Here is a 13,248-nt window from a genome sequence, read left to right on the forward strand (position 1 = left end):
GGCAGTGCTGCAGGTTCCTGTCCCAACAGACACAAGAATCCCCAGAGATTCTACAGATCCTCCACCTGCAGATGCTTTATCTTAGTGGTTGTAGAATCTTCTGGGCCAGCTTTGGCCTCTGTGCATCGGAAACCTCCTTTATCCTCTACACTCCATACCCTGTAGCTGGGCATGGTGGTACACACCCAAAATCCTAGCAACTCGGGTGGGAGGCCAAGGCAAGAGGATCTCAAGTTGGAGGCCAGCCTCAGCAACTTAGGGAAACACTATCTCAAAATAAAACACTAATAGGGCTGGGTGGGGATGTAGCACAGTGGTAGAGCAACCCTGGGTTCAATCCCTGGTACAGACACATCGAAGTACATGGAAGAAAAATCACCTGTAAACCCTTTACCAAGAGGAGCCACCACACACACCTGGGAACATGCACACATGCAGAGATGTGTGTTTGTTTTGAGATGGGACCACACTGTGTTGCCCAGGCTGGTCAAGAACAGCGTACACATGTTTAAAAACAAAATCGGGATTGTACTACTGAACATAGGCTGGTGTTCTGATTTATTACCTTGACAGTATTTTTTTAATATTTAGTTTTTAGTTTTAGGTGGACACAATATTTCATTTTTATGTGGTGCTGAGGATCGAACCCAGTGCCCTGTGCATGCTAGGTGCGCGCTACCACTTGAGCCACATCCCCAGCCAACGTTAATTTTTGAGCATTTCTCAAAATACAACTAAATGATCCTGAAAAAAATGACCTTTAAGTGAATACATGATATTCTACGCCACACATACCCTGGCTTAGCAGTAACATCATCCAGGGGTTTTGTTCCTATTATAAATAACAGCGGACCAAGGGCCGTGACGGTAAATACTCTGGGCATGTTTGGTCATTTCCAGGAGACAGACTCTCCCCGGCGGGACACCTGCACACAAAGAGTGTAAATTCTTTTTAGGTTCTTGAAACACAGTGCTGACAGCACTCTGGAGAGTGACTCCTGCCAACACTGGGGAGAGGCTGCGTTAGTCAGCTCTGCTGTCACTCCGACCAGATCACTGATAAGGGCGGTGGAGAGGAGGAGCTCTCGGGCCTTGGCAACCAGGGGGCAGAGAGCTCTGCTCCCAGGGACAAAATATAGACCACAAAGCCAGCGGCCCTCCACCCCCCCATGACCTCCTCCCTGTCTCTGCCTCCTATAGTTACCACCCTAAGAAACCCCCAAGGTGGACAGTGGCTTTGTCTACTGAATAGGTCACATCTCTTGTGACCTGATCATTTCACCTCTGAACGTTCTGTTTTTGGGGTGAGGGGGTACCAGGGATTGAACTCAGGGGCAATGACCACTGAGCAACGCCCCCAGCTCTATTTTGTAATTTATTTGGGTGGGGGGGACTCACTGAGTTGCTTAGGGCCTCGATTTTGCTGAGACTGGCTTTGAACTCACCATCCTCCTGCCTCAGCCTCCTGAGCTGCTGGGATCACAGGTGTGTGCCACCGCACCCGGCTGAACATTCTTACACCGGCTCACATCTGAGCTTCTGGAGGGTGCCTCACATCCCAATCACAGACCTGCCACCTTGCAGTCACCAGCACTGAGATCCGGTACTTGTGGGCCAAGAACAGAACATGGAAAGAGAAGACCAGCAGCTTCCGTGGAGAAAGGTGCAGGCAGACAGATGGACGGGAGCCCTGGGAGGTGCGCAGACATCCCTGCCCCATCTCCCAGCGTCAGGATGGTGTGGGGGCGGCTTTGGGTCCTGTCTTCTCTCCAGCTGGTCAGAGGCAGGGCCCTCCTCTCCTGCAAAGCTGGGCAGGACCAGCCTCCTGATCCCCAGGGCACGACCTGTGCCCACCGTGTAGGTGTGGCCTGGTGGAAACGACCCTAGGTTAGGTGAGTGCAGGGCAGCTCTGACTCACGGCCGGGGGCGGGGCTGGGGCCACAGGCTAGGGATCTGCTGTCCAGGGTTGCTTGGCCAAGCGCAGGCCAGTGTGTGGCTCGGAGGCCTGAGAGCTGGACAGCCCGCGTGTGGAGGCCAGCCTGGGTCTGGAGGCTTGAAGACCAGGAGTGCCTAGGGCAGGGGCCAATGCACAACTGCCCCTCCTGGGAGTGGACTTTGTGCCTAGGAAGAGGACGTCCTGGAGATGGACGAGGTGACCGCATGGTGGAGGCCCCAAAGCCGCTGAGCTGCAGCCTTAAAATGGCAACTTGTGTGTATGTCTGTTATCCAATGTTAGGATGAACTACAGAATCACCAACAGTGGCCTCTGCAGTTTCCGTCACCCCAGCCACCCAGTCCCCACATGAACTGCGGCCAGTCTGCCCCCGGCCTCTTGGCCCCTGGACTTCCTTCACCCAACTTCCCAGGGCTTCGCATCACACACCCAGAGCTTGGCGATTGGCCACCACGCACCTCCCAAGCCTGTCCTGACCACTTCCCTCGCTCTGCTGCAGCTGGCTGACCTTCTCCATGTCCTTTCCAGCTCGGGCCTTGGGTGGCCGTCCCCTGATCTGCCCCTCCCTGGCTGCCCCTCCCCTGAGCTTGTCCCTGCCTCTCCTGGGTCACACACACACACAGAGCTGGATCACTGTCCCCTTCCCACACAGAAGCCAAGATCTGGGAGGGCCTCGCCGTCCTCTCAAGTGCTGCAGGACCATCCCTGCGGGGGCCTGGCCAGGGCAGCGGAGCCCGGGACGGGAGCAGGGGCCAGTCCTGCTGGGTGCCTGTCGGGCACCTCTGGCCCTCTGGGAACAGGGCCCAGGAGCTCGCTCCTCGGGTGTCAAATAAGCCCTCGGCCAATCCCGAGGGTCCCCACTCCAGATCCTTAACTGGTCACATCTGTGAAGTGCCTGTGGCCAGGGGAGGGGACATTCATGGGACCTGGCGACGAGCACCTGGTGGTTATCTCTGGGGCCACAGGTCAGTCCACTGAAGGTTGCTTCTGAGGCCTTACATTTGATTTTAGCAGATTAAAGATGACGGGTCTGGGTGTGTGTGTGTGTGTGTGTGTGTGTGTGTGTGTGAGTGCGCACACCTGTGGACATGGGAGTTCCATATTTGGTATTTTGCCAACTGACCCACCGATGTCCCTAATGGATAATGAAAGTGTATGTACATCCATTAAAGTCAGCATTTTTATTCTGTTTTCTGAACTCAGTATTTTGGCCCAGGATCCAGTCCAGGCCACACTTCCTGTCTGGCCGTCCCCTCTCAGCCCCCTGGGACCTGGGCAGCTCTCTTCTCTCCGTCTGTCCTGAGGACCCCGGGACTCTGTGGGACGCCCCTCGGTCGGGCTGGTCAGAGGCCTCCTGGTCAGGTCCCTGCTGCTGCAGAAACCACGGCAGTGCTTCTCCCCTTAGGTGCACCAGCTCAGGAGGCAGCTGGTGTCCCTGTCCCTCTGTCCCAGCACTGCAGACCTCTGACCCCTGCCTAGGTGGTGGCTGTCAGGTTTCTCAACTGTGAGCTCCTGACGCTGCCTTTTAAATCAGTGTCTCTGTCAGACACGGAGGTTTATAAATTCCTCATCCAATTTTAACCACCCAGGCAAAGTTATGTCGTATTTATTTATTTTGCAATACTGGGGATTGAATCCAGGGGCGCTCTGCCACTGAGACACACCCCCAGCTTTCTTTATTTCTTATTTTGAGACAGGGTCCCCCTAAATTGCTGAGGCTGGCCTTAAACTTCTGATTCTCCTGCCTCAGCCTCCCAAGTCGCTGGGATGACAGGCATGTGCCATGGCACTTGGCATCAATTTTGCTCTGAATTTAGACAAGAAAAATATTTTTCAAAAGATAACAAAGAAGCCTGGTACGGTGGCGCACACCTATGATCCCAGGGTTCAGGAGGCTGAGGAAGGAGATTGTGAGCTCAAATCCAACCTCAGCAACTTAGTGAGGTACTTTGCATCTCACCAAGACACTGTCTCTAAATAAAATATTAAAGAAAGGGTGGAGATGTGGCTCAGTGGTTAAGAATCCCTGGGTCCAATCCTCAGAACCAAAATACAAAAAAAGTCAACAAAAGTACATCTCCCGTCCAGAAAGCCCACACGTATACCATCACACCCACGTTCACAAATCGCAATCTGACAGCCTGCCGTCCTCTGCGGAGAACAGCCTTTCACACACAAAATGTAAAACACTGGGTCAGAATTCCGTCTTCAGAAGTTGGCTGGATTATACTTTTCAGCAAAAGAGACAGAAACGGGTCAACATCAAAAGTGACACGGGCCGGGTTGGTGTACAACTGTGATCCCAGGGGCTGGGGAGGCTGAGGCAGGAGGATCGCAAGTTCAAAGCCAGCCTCAGCAACAGCAAAGTGCTAAGCAGCTCAGTGAGACCCTGTCTTTAAATAAGATACAAAATAGGGCTGGGGGTGGGGCTCAGTAGCTGAGTGCCCCCGAGTTCAATCCTTGGTACCCCCCTGAAAAAATAAATGACAGGAAAGTGCCCCTCAATTCTGTGTCAATAAGGACCCACTAAGGGACGTGGCAGAAACACAGACCACCTCACCATGGACTCGAGTGCAGACATGAGGAAGGTCACCACCATCCTGCTCTCCGAAGACTCCTCATCTTCAACGGGCAGGGTAGACATCGCTACCTGGGCCATGATTCCTGTGCAAAAGAAACAACAAGGACGTGAGTGACAAAAACCAGGGACTCAGCACACTTCAGAGCCATGAGGCGGCCACCAAGATGGCCCAAACCATCCTTCTGCACTGAGAAACTCACCCTTGAAGAACACAGAGAGCCTGGCTGAGACCCTGAATGGGAAGGCTCCTAGGGAGCACCTGATACCTGTTCCAGGGACTGCATTTTTCTTCTATGATCCTTAATTGTTCAGAGAGGTTTTTCTAGCCCTTTATCAGCAGATACAACTTGTCATCATTGTGCATTTTTCCAGATAAACTAGTTAAACTAGTTCTGAAATCTGTTAACCACCTGTATTAGGTCGTTTCCTGTTACTATAACAAAATAACTGAGGCTGGATATTTCATTTTTTAAAAAAAGAGGTTTATTGAGTTCATATTTTTGGAGGTTGAAAGTCCACGATCAGGTGGCCCCATCGCTTCAGTCTCTGGTGAGGGCCTCATGGCGAATGGTAATCACAATGGTGGGAGCATAAGCAGAGGATTGAGTGGGGAGACAGGAAGTGGGAAGCAGGGAGAGGGTGGCCTTGCTCCTTTAATAACCACCTGTTTTGTAGGAACCAAGTGAGTTCCTGAGAACACAACAGGAGTCCTCCTGAGGGCAGCGCCCTGCAGACCTCCCACCTCCACTACAGCCCCCTCCTAGGGTCCCACCACCACGGGCAGCCCGGCCTCGGGGGGGCGGGGGGGGGGGTCTTGGGGGCAAGACACACCCTGCTCAGCACCAGTGCAGGCTGCTGAGCTGCCTTTGCCAGACACCTGTCCCTGCTGGGCGGCTGGAGAGGCATCTGGCTCTTCTCTAAGACCTTTGCTGGATTTTTGATTGGGAGTTTAATTTTCTGTCTGTTTTTGGTGCTGGATGGAAGCCAGGCTTTGGGCATGCTGAGCACGCACCCCCCCCCCAAAGAGCCGCACCCCAGCCTCTTTTGGACTGGTGTCACTGACAGAAGCGCCCCTAGAGTTCACCTGCAAGGTGACTCGGACACTTTTCAGGCTACCTGGAACCTCGTCACATACTTGGCTGGTGGCCTCGCAGGTCCTGGGCTGCTAGACGCCACAGCCTGACCACCAGTTGTTGCCGATGTGAGCCTGCGTCCACGGCAGCCCCACAGCCAGCCCTGCTACCACACTGACCCAGCGGGGTCTCCCACTCCTCATCCGGGCAGGGTGTCAGGAGCTGTAGTACGTGAAGCCGGGAGGACTGAGACCATCAAGGGAATGGCATGTCCCAGGCCCCACCCACCCTGCCCTGAGTAAGCTGTGCCTGAGGCTGAAGGTGGGAACCGCCCACAGGGTGGACATAGCCATTTCTCCTGCCTCTGCAGGTGACCATGGCTTAACAGCTGCGTGGTGGGGCGCCTGTCGAACTCTGGACAATTCTTTCCATAAAGTCTCAGCAAAGCCTTCCTCTGAGACACAGAGGGAAGCTGCTTGATGGACACCTGCTGGCAGCAGAGGAAGGACCCCACTTTCTGCTAATGATACCACAGCAATCCCTAAGAGGACTGTGGCTGGGCTCAGTGTAAGAGCACCTCCCAGCAGGTGCAAGGCCCTGGGTTCCAACCCCAGCAGGCAAGCAACATATAGTCATGGTGGCACAAGCTCATCCCAGTGTCTCAGGAGGCTGAGGCAGGAGGCTCTCAAGTTGGAGGCCAATCTCAACAACTTAGTGAGATCCTCAACAGTTCATTGAGATCCTGTCTCATATAAAAAGGACTGAGGGTGCTGCTCAGTGGAAAAGTGCCCCTGGTTTCAGTATCCAGTAGCAAAAATAAAAATCCTTGAAAGAGAGAGAGAGAGAGAGAGAGAGAGAGAGAGAAAAGCCGAGGGCTAGGGGTGTGGCTCAGTGGTAGAGGTCTTGCCTGGCACGCACCAGGCCCTGGGTTCCAACCCCAGTACCACAAAACAAACCATGCAAGGTGGCACACACCTGCAGGCCCAGCACTGAGAAGCCAAGGGAGGAGGACTGCAAGTTCAAGTTCAAGACCAGTTTGGGCAACTTGGTGAGACCCTGTCTCAAAAATCAAATAAAAAAGGGCTGGGTCACTTTATCAGTGAAAAAGTACCCCAGGTTCAATCCCAGCAGGGCAGTAAATAAATAAGTAACAAGTGTGCTCTAATCCCTGGGGTTTACTGCAGCCTTAGCAGAGCCACAAGTGGAGGGAAGCCCATTTCTTCTGTTCTGATGAGGCACACGCCAGGCCTGACAGAGCTCGGAGACAATGACATGATTGAAGGGAGCTAATGCCCGTCCCAAGAACATTCTCCCAAGAAGCAGTCCCCACATTCTAATCAGGCTAAAAACTACAGGGAATGAGTCTGTACTCCAGCATAAAATCTGCTGGAGGCTACGGTGGTGACCTCCTTTCCTATCACCTCTAAGGTACCAGTGCATTTATTTAGATCACAGATTTTATATAGTAATTAACTTCTGCTTTTTTAAAAATATTTTTTAGTTGTTGATGGATCTTTATTTGGTGTATATGTATATGGTGCTGAGAAGTGAACCCAGTGCCTCTTGCATACTAGGCAAGCGCTCTACCACTGAGCCCTAGCCCAACTTCTGCTCTTCTAAAACTGGAAATGTAAACTAAAACTAAATAAAAATAAAAATAAACAGAACCCAAACTCGCCAGCTGCCTGGACGTCCCAGCTGTCCCAGGACTCCCTCTTCCTCTGTGCGATACTTCACTGGAGCAAAGCAAACCTCCAGAACAGGGTCAGCCCTCCGCAGCATGGGGGTCAAATCCGGAGGCCGCCTGGTTCTGTGAATAAAATGTCACTAGAACACGGCCACACTCACTCCTTTGCGTCTTGTTCACGGCTGCCTTCCTGCAGCCATGTGTCAAGGACCCCACGGCCCGAGGTTAAAAGTACTGACAGTTCACACAAACTGAGTTTGTCACTTACACCTGGAAGGTCATCTGCTCCATCTAGTAAATCTCTGAGATCTTGAAAGAGAAGCCTGGTTGAGTCTTTAACATTTATTTCAATGTTTTCTTTTCCAAAGCTCCATTCTTCGGGTTTCTGAGGGCTTGGTCTTAGCTACCAAGTTCTGGAGGTGCCTTCTCCCACTCAGCTCAGGTCTACAGGGTATGAAGCTACAAACTCAAGTGCACCTGTTCACCACTCGATTAAAATGTACCAAGCACCGGCTGGGTGACAACTTACACTGGGGGCACGAAGGGGACTCAAGACACAAAGGAGGATAGAATCCAACTCCTGTGCTCTCGAGCAAGGCAGGCTGCATACCCAGGGCAGAAACACAGGCAACAGAGGCAAGAGAGAGCGGGACACCCCGTCCAGGGCACATGGGGAGAGTGAGCAACTGTGGGGGGCGAGGGAAATGAAGGCACCTTCCAAGCTCTGCAGCCCGAGGAGGGAAGGGAATTTGCAGGCTGAGGCCCTGGGCTCAGGGCAGCAGACCTCAGGGGATAAGCAACACACAGGAAGGGCAGGCAGGGTGCAGCTCAGCAGGGAAGTGCTTGCTGGGCCTGCGCAAGGCCCTGGGTTCAATCCCAGCACTTAGGGGAAAAAAATCAGGAAGGCCGGAAGAACCAGGATGCACTCTGAATTGTTTATCACTGCAAATCACCACCAAGAAAAAAGGAAAAAGTCTGCTCAAGTCGTTCAGCTGCAGCTGTGAGCTGTCTCCAACTGGCCAATTTCCAATTTCATACCCAGACATCTGTTTAACTTTAAAATTATCAGCACAAAAATAAAACATCTTTTTTTTTCCTTAAAACACACAAAGGTCGACTCACATGCTTTTATAGAATGGCTATTATCAAAAAGACAAAAATAGCCAGGCTTGTAATCCCAGCTACTTGGGAGGCTGAGGCAGGACTGAAAGTTGGAGGTCAGCTTGGGCAAAGGAGGAAGAAGCGCTCCCAAAATAAAATTACAAAGAAAGGGCTGGGAGTGGCGCTCAGTGGTGGAGCGTTTGCTTAGCACGTGTGAGGCACTGGGTTCCATCCCAGGACACACATACGTTTTAAAAAAGAAGAAAAATGTACAATGCTGGTAGGAATTCCAAAAGAGGGGAACTCATACACTGTTGGTGGGATTGTGAAGTAGTACAGCCACTGTGGGAAACAGTATGGAGGCTCCCCCCAAATCTGGAAACAGAAACCAGGTATGGTCCATGTGCTCCAGCAATCCTACTGCTTGGTGCACATCCGAAAGATCAGAATCTGCACTTGTATTGCAATTCTACAGCACCGCTGGCAATAACTGGAATAAGGAACGCTTCCAGATGTGGAACAGGAGATGGTGGATAAAGGAAATGGGGCACATATACACACTGGAATATTATTCAGTCATGAGGAAGGACGTTCCGTCACTTGCAGCAGCATGGGTGGAATTGGAAGACTATGTTAAGTGAAATGGGCCAGGCACGGAAAGGAATGTTCTTATATTTCACAGTAGATAGCAGAGGCTGGCACGAGTGTGGGAGGAGGGACAGAGGGACGGCCAACAGTAGGTAATGCTCTGTAGCACAGAAGCTTAATTGCGGTTGACAACAGTTGTGTATTTTAAAACAGCAGAGAATCCCGAATGTTCCTAATACAGAAATGATAAGTACTTGGGGTGATGTCAATCACCCTGATCTGGTCATCACCACACTCTGCAGACACCTATGAAGAGGTCACACTGTACCCCTAAACAAATACAATTATGCGTCAATTAAGAACAGGGCTGGGGATACAGCGCAGATGGTAGAGCGCCTGCCCCGCAGGCACAGGCCTTGGTTCCATCCCCAGCACCACAAAACGAACACAAAGGACAAACAGCATGGGCTTGGAGCAGACAACACAGCCCCGGAGGCTTCTGTCCCCCTGGAACTCGAAGCCGGAACCGCGACGGGTCGCACTCCTGGCTTGAGCCTTTCCCTCCCCCGTCGCCCGGCGCGCAGCAGACCCAGACAAAACCACCCGGGAGCGAGTGACGTCGGGGGCGGAGCCCGAGCAACGACGGCGGCCCCGCCTCCCCATCCGGCCAATCAGGCGCGTCGGCACGCAGCGCAGGCGCCCCTCGTACGCCAGGCGGAGCGTGACCTCGCGCGCACCGCGGGCAGGCGAGTCTCTACCCCCACCCCCGCCCTCGCCCAGCCAATCAGAGGGGAGAGGGCCGCGCGCTGCGTGCGTGCGTGCGTGCGGCCGCGTCCCCGCCGCAGGGCTCCCGCCCCACCCCCACTCCCGGCCTGCCCGCGGGGATGGGGTTCGGGGCGCGCCTGGGGGCCAGGGCGGCCGAGGGCTCGCGCCCGCCGTGCGCTGGCCTCCCCCGCCTTCGGGAGCGGCACTGAGGCGGGCGCGCGCTCCGCGGCGGCGGCGAGGCCAGATACGCACCTGGGGACGCGGGCTGCGCGCTGCCGCGGGGTCCTGGACCGGGGGCGGCGGCCGGCAGGCGTGCGGGCGGCGGCCCTGGCTCGCGCTGCTGTGCGCGTCCGTTCCCTTCCCCGCGCCCCTTTTTGTTTGCGTCCGGAGGCGGCCTTGCGCGCGTGTCCGCAGCGCCCCAAGTGGGCGGCGCCGCTTCCGGTGCTCGCGTTCCGCCAGCTGCCCGACCGCGCTGCCTGGCGCCCGGCCGCAAGCCCCGAGGAAGGCCGCCGGTGGTCGGTCTCGGCCCGGGCGTGCCCACCAGGCCTCGGCCGCCCGCCAGGCCCCTCCGCCCGACGTCGCAGTCGCGGCGTTCGGATTAGGTTGCGGTCCCCGAGGGTCGGCGGGCCGTTTACCCGTTGCCTAGATGTAACGTCGCGCCTCCTTGACACTTTCAGGAAACCTCACGATGCGTGATAGCTGAACGGAACTGTCCCCCCCAAACGAGAGATGGGGTCTTCCTGTGCGGCTCCGGTGGCCTCAAGCCATCCTCCCGCCGCAGCCTGCCGAGGGGCCAGGACCGCAGGCGTCCCCCCAGGCCAAGCGACGACGCTCCTCCTGTACTTCCTCCTGTCCTCGTCCCTGGCGGCAGCTGCCCAGGTCCACGTGCACGTGCTAAGGTGCATGTTTCTTTTGCAAAGAGACAGGGGCTCCCGCATTGCTAGCATTTCTTTCTAATGGCTGTGGAGGATTTATTTACTAGAAGATGCCCCCCCCCAAAAAAAAAGTTATTTCAAAGCAAAGACAACAACCCAGCAATTTGTTGGGAAGGTGTCTGCTCTTTATGCATTTTAACAAGAGCTGTTTGCAAAGCTTTTATTAGTTACAGTCCATCCTGATTCACAGCTGTTCCCTGAAGTCCCGGGACCCTTGCTCCTAGAGTTCTGGGCGTCAGATCTGGATGGGGCCTTTCTGTGAACCTGCTAATACATGTGTTTGTGGGTTTCTATGGAAGGACTCTAGTTGATGTGCATTGTTGACCCTGAACTTAGAGCCCAAAGCACTGTAATTCATGCCACATCCAGCCCATCTCTTTCTCCGTAGTCGCAGCAAAGCCCTGAAATCTGTCTGTCTCTGTCACACACACATACACACAAGAAAAGTATGTGGGGAAATGTAACATTAACTAGACCAAGAAGCAAATCTTGTTTGTAGTTTAGAGGAAGACAGAGCCTCGCCTCTGTGACCTCTGCTGCGCACCTGCAAGGTGAGCACCTCACCCCTGGGCAGTCTTCGAATGCCTGGGGAAGCACCAATAAACTGTAGGCAAGGGCTGGGGATGTAGCTCAACCAGTAGCGCGCTCGCCTGGCATGCGTGCGGCCCAGGTTCGATCCTCAGCACCACATACCAAAGGGTTCGATCCTCAGCACCACATACCAACAAAGATGTTGTGTCCGCTGATAACTAAAAAATAAATATTAAAAATTCTCTCTCTCCTCTCTCACTCTCTCTTTAAAAAAAAAATAAACTGTAGGCAAATCCATCAATGCAGAATTCAGGAATAATGAGGATTAACTGTATTGCCAAAAATTATGAGAGGACAGAACTCTTATATTTATCTACTTAGACCTGGACGTCATGGCCTAATCTGCCTTAAAATCTACACCATAACCCATTCATTAAAAAGAAAAAAAAAACAAAACATGTTTCCTGAGTGGTTTGAATCTCTAATTGGTGCCAGGAAGGTAGTGTCTTTCTCATGAGCTCACTCGAGTTAATCCCCACCACTTGGGTAACAGTCTCCCAGGGTCACGAGGGCCACCTATTGTAAATCCTGTAGTCTGAGTCTTCTGTGAGTCACTTTGTCTGTTGTGTAACCCATGGCTCCAGCTCCATCCTCTCTGGAATGCTTGTGGCTTTCTTTTGTTTTGTTTTGTTTTTTGGTGCCTCGTTGCCGCCTCCTCCAGAGGGGAGAAATGCTGTGTGCTCGCGTGGAGAAGGGATGGAGGTGCAGAAAAGGGGGTGACTCCCTCCATCAAGACCCTGTAGAAGGACATTTGCATTGGTCCATTTTCTGTTGTGCTGGTCAGCTCCTCATCACTCTAACCAAAATACCTGATAAGAGCAACTTAAATGGAGAAAAGTTTATTTGGCTCATGGTTTCGGAGGTTTAGTCCCCAGCTCTCTGTGTCTGTGACTGAGCAGAACATCGTGGTGCAAGGGTGTTATGGGGGAGCGGGAGTGCTGCTGGCCTTGTGGCAGCCGGGAGCAGAGAGACAGGAGGGGGCTGCAGGGAAGATGTGCCCCTACTGGGCAGCCCCCGAGACCCTCCCCTCCAGCACCCCACCTGCCTACAGTTACTGCAGTCAATTCATTAAAACTAGGATGGGTGGTCAGGCCACAGCTCTCAGTCCAGTGACTTCACCTCTGAACACTTCTGCATTAACAGAGGAGCTCTGGGGAGGCGCCTCCTGTCCAAACCATCACACGTGCGTGGAGGAATTTACAAAGAAAAAGGTTATTTTGACTCATATTTATGGTCCAAGGAGAGGGCTCACATCTGGGAATGGCTTTCTTTCTTTCTTTTTTTCTTTTTTTTTTTTTTGTACCAGGACTGCACTCAGGGGCTCTCAACCACTGAGCCATATCCCCAGCCCTATTTTTTGTATTTTATTAGAGACAGGGTCTCACTGAGTTGTTTGGCACCTCGCTGTTGCTGACACTGCTTTTGAACTCTTGGTCCTCCTGTCTCAGCCTCCCGAGCTGCTGGAGTTACAGGTGTGGGCCACCATGCCCAGCTGGCGATGGCTTTCTTAATGGCAGAGTCCCAAGGTGGAGCAGATCATCCTGTTTCAAGAGACAGAGTGCATGAATGTCTCTCTTCTAGTCTCTCTCCCTCTTCTTAGGAAGCCACCAGTATTTAGTCCAGGGGCTCCACCCTAGTGACATCATCTAGCCCTCCCCAAAGCCCCACCTCAGATCAAGTTTCCTCTTTTTTTTTTTTTGGTAACAGGGATTGAATTCAGGGGCTCTCTACCACTGAGCCACATTCCCAGCCCTTTTTTAATATTTTATTTAGAGACAGGGTCTCCCTGAGTTGCTTAGGGCCTTGCTAAGTTGCTGAGACTAGTCTTGAACTGTGATCCTCCTGCCTCAGCCTCCCGAGTCCCTGGGATTACAGGTGTGTGCCACCGTGCTTGGCAACCACTGCTATTTTTAATGAGCGTAAATGGTTTTTAAATAACAAAATAAAACATTTGTCTAAAAAAAAGTATTGTG

General features: G+C 53.1%; 1 protein-coding gene and 1 long non-coding RNA gene across 4 annotated transcripts in view; one reads left to right on the forward strand and one right to left on the reverse strand.

Moving 5' to 3' along the window:
• The window catches only part of LOC101973730 (general transcription factor II-I repeat domain-containing protein 2B), a 31,616-nt gene extending 21,469 nt beyond the window's left edge, over positions 1 to 10,147 (reverse strand). For 2 of the 3 annotated variants that reach the window (XM_078023930.1, XM_078023931.1), the window contains exons 1-2: positions 10,002 to 10,147; positions 4,515 to 4,618 (exon numbers count right to left, since the gene is read on the reverse strand). In XM_078023930.1, the coding sequence (XP_077880056.1) occupies positions 4,515 to 4,613 (99 nt within the window). In that variant the 5' untranslated portion in view covers positions 4,614 to 4,618; positions 10,002 to 10,147. The remainder of the gene's footprint in view (positions 1 to 4,514; positions 4,619 to 10,001) is intronic. The other variant, XM_078023932.1, reaches the window with a different exon arrangement.
• Positions 10,148 to 10,233: 86 nt separating this feature from the next.
• LOC144367474 (uncharacterized) lies at positions 10,234 to 13,240 on the forward strand. The gene is made up of 2 exons (XR_013426890.1): positions 10,234 to 10,648; positions 11,504 to 13,240. It is a non-coding gene; the product is annotated as an uncharacterized LOC144367474 (long non-coding RNA).
• Positions 13,241 to 13,248: the final 8 nt, after the last annotated feature.

The sequence above is a fragment of the Ictidomys tridecemlineatus genome, chromosome 10, assembly GCF_052094955.1.
Source record: "Ictidomys tridecemlineatus isolate mIctTri1 chromosome 10, mIctTri1.hap1, whole genome shotgun sequence".
NCBI lineage: Eukaryota > Metazoa > Chordata > Mammalia > Rodentia > Sciuridae > Ictidomys > Ictidomys tridecemlineatus.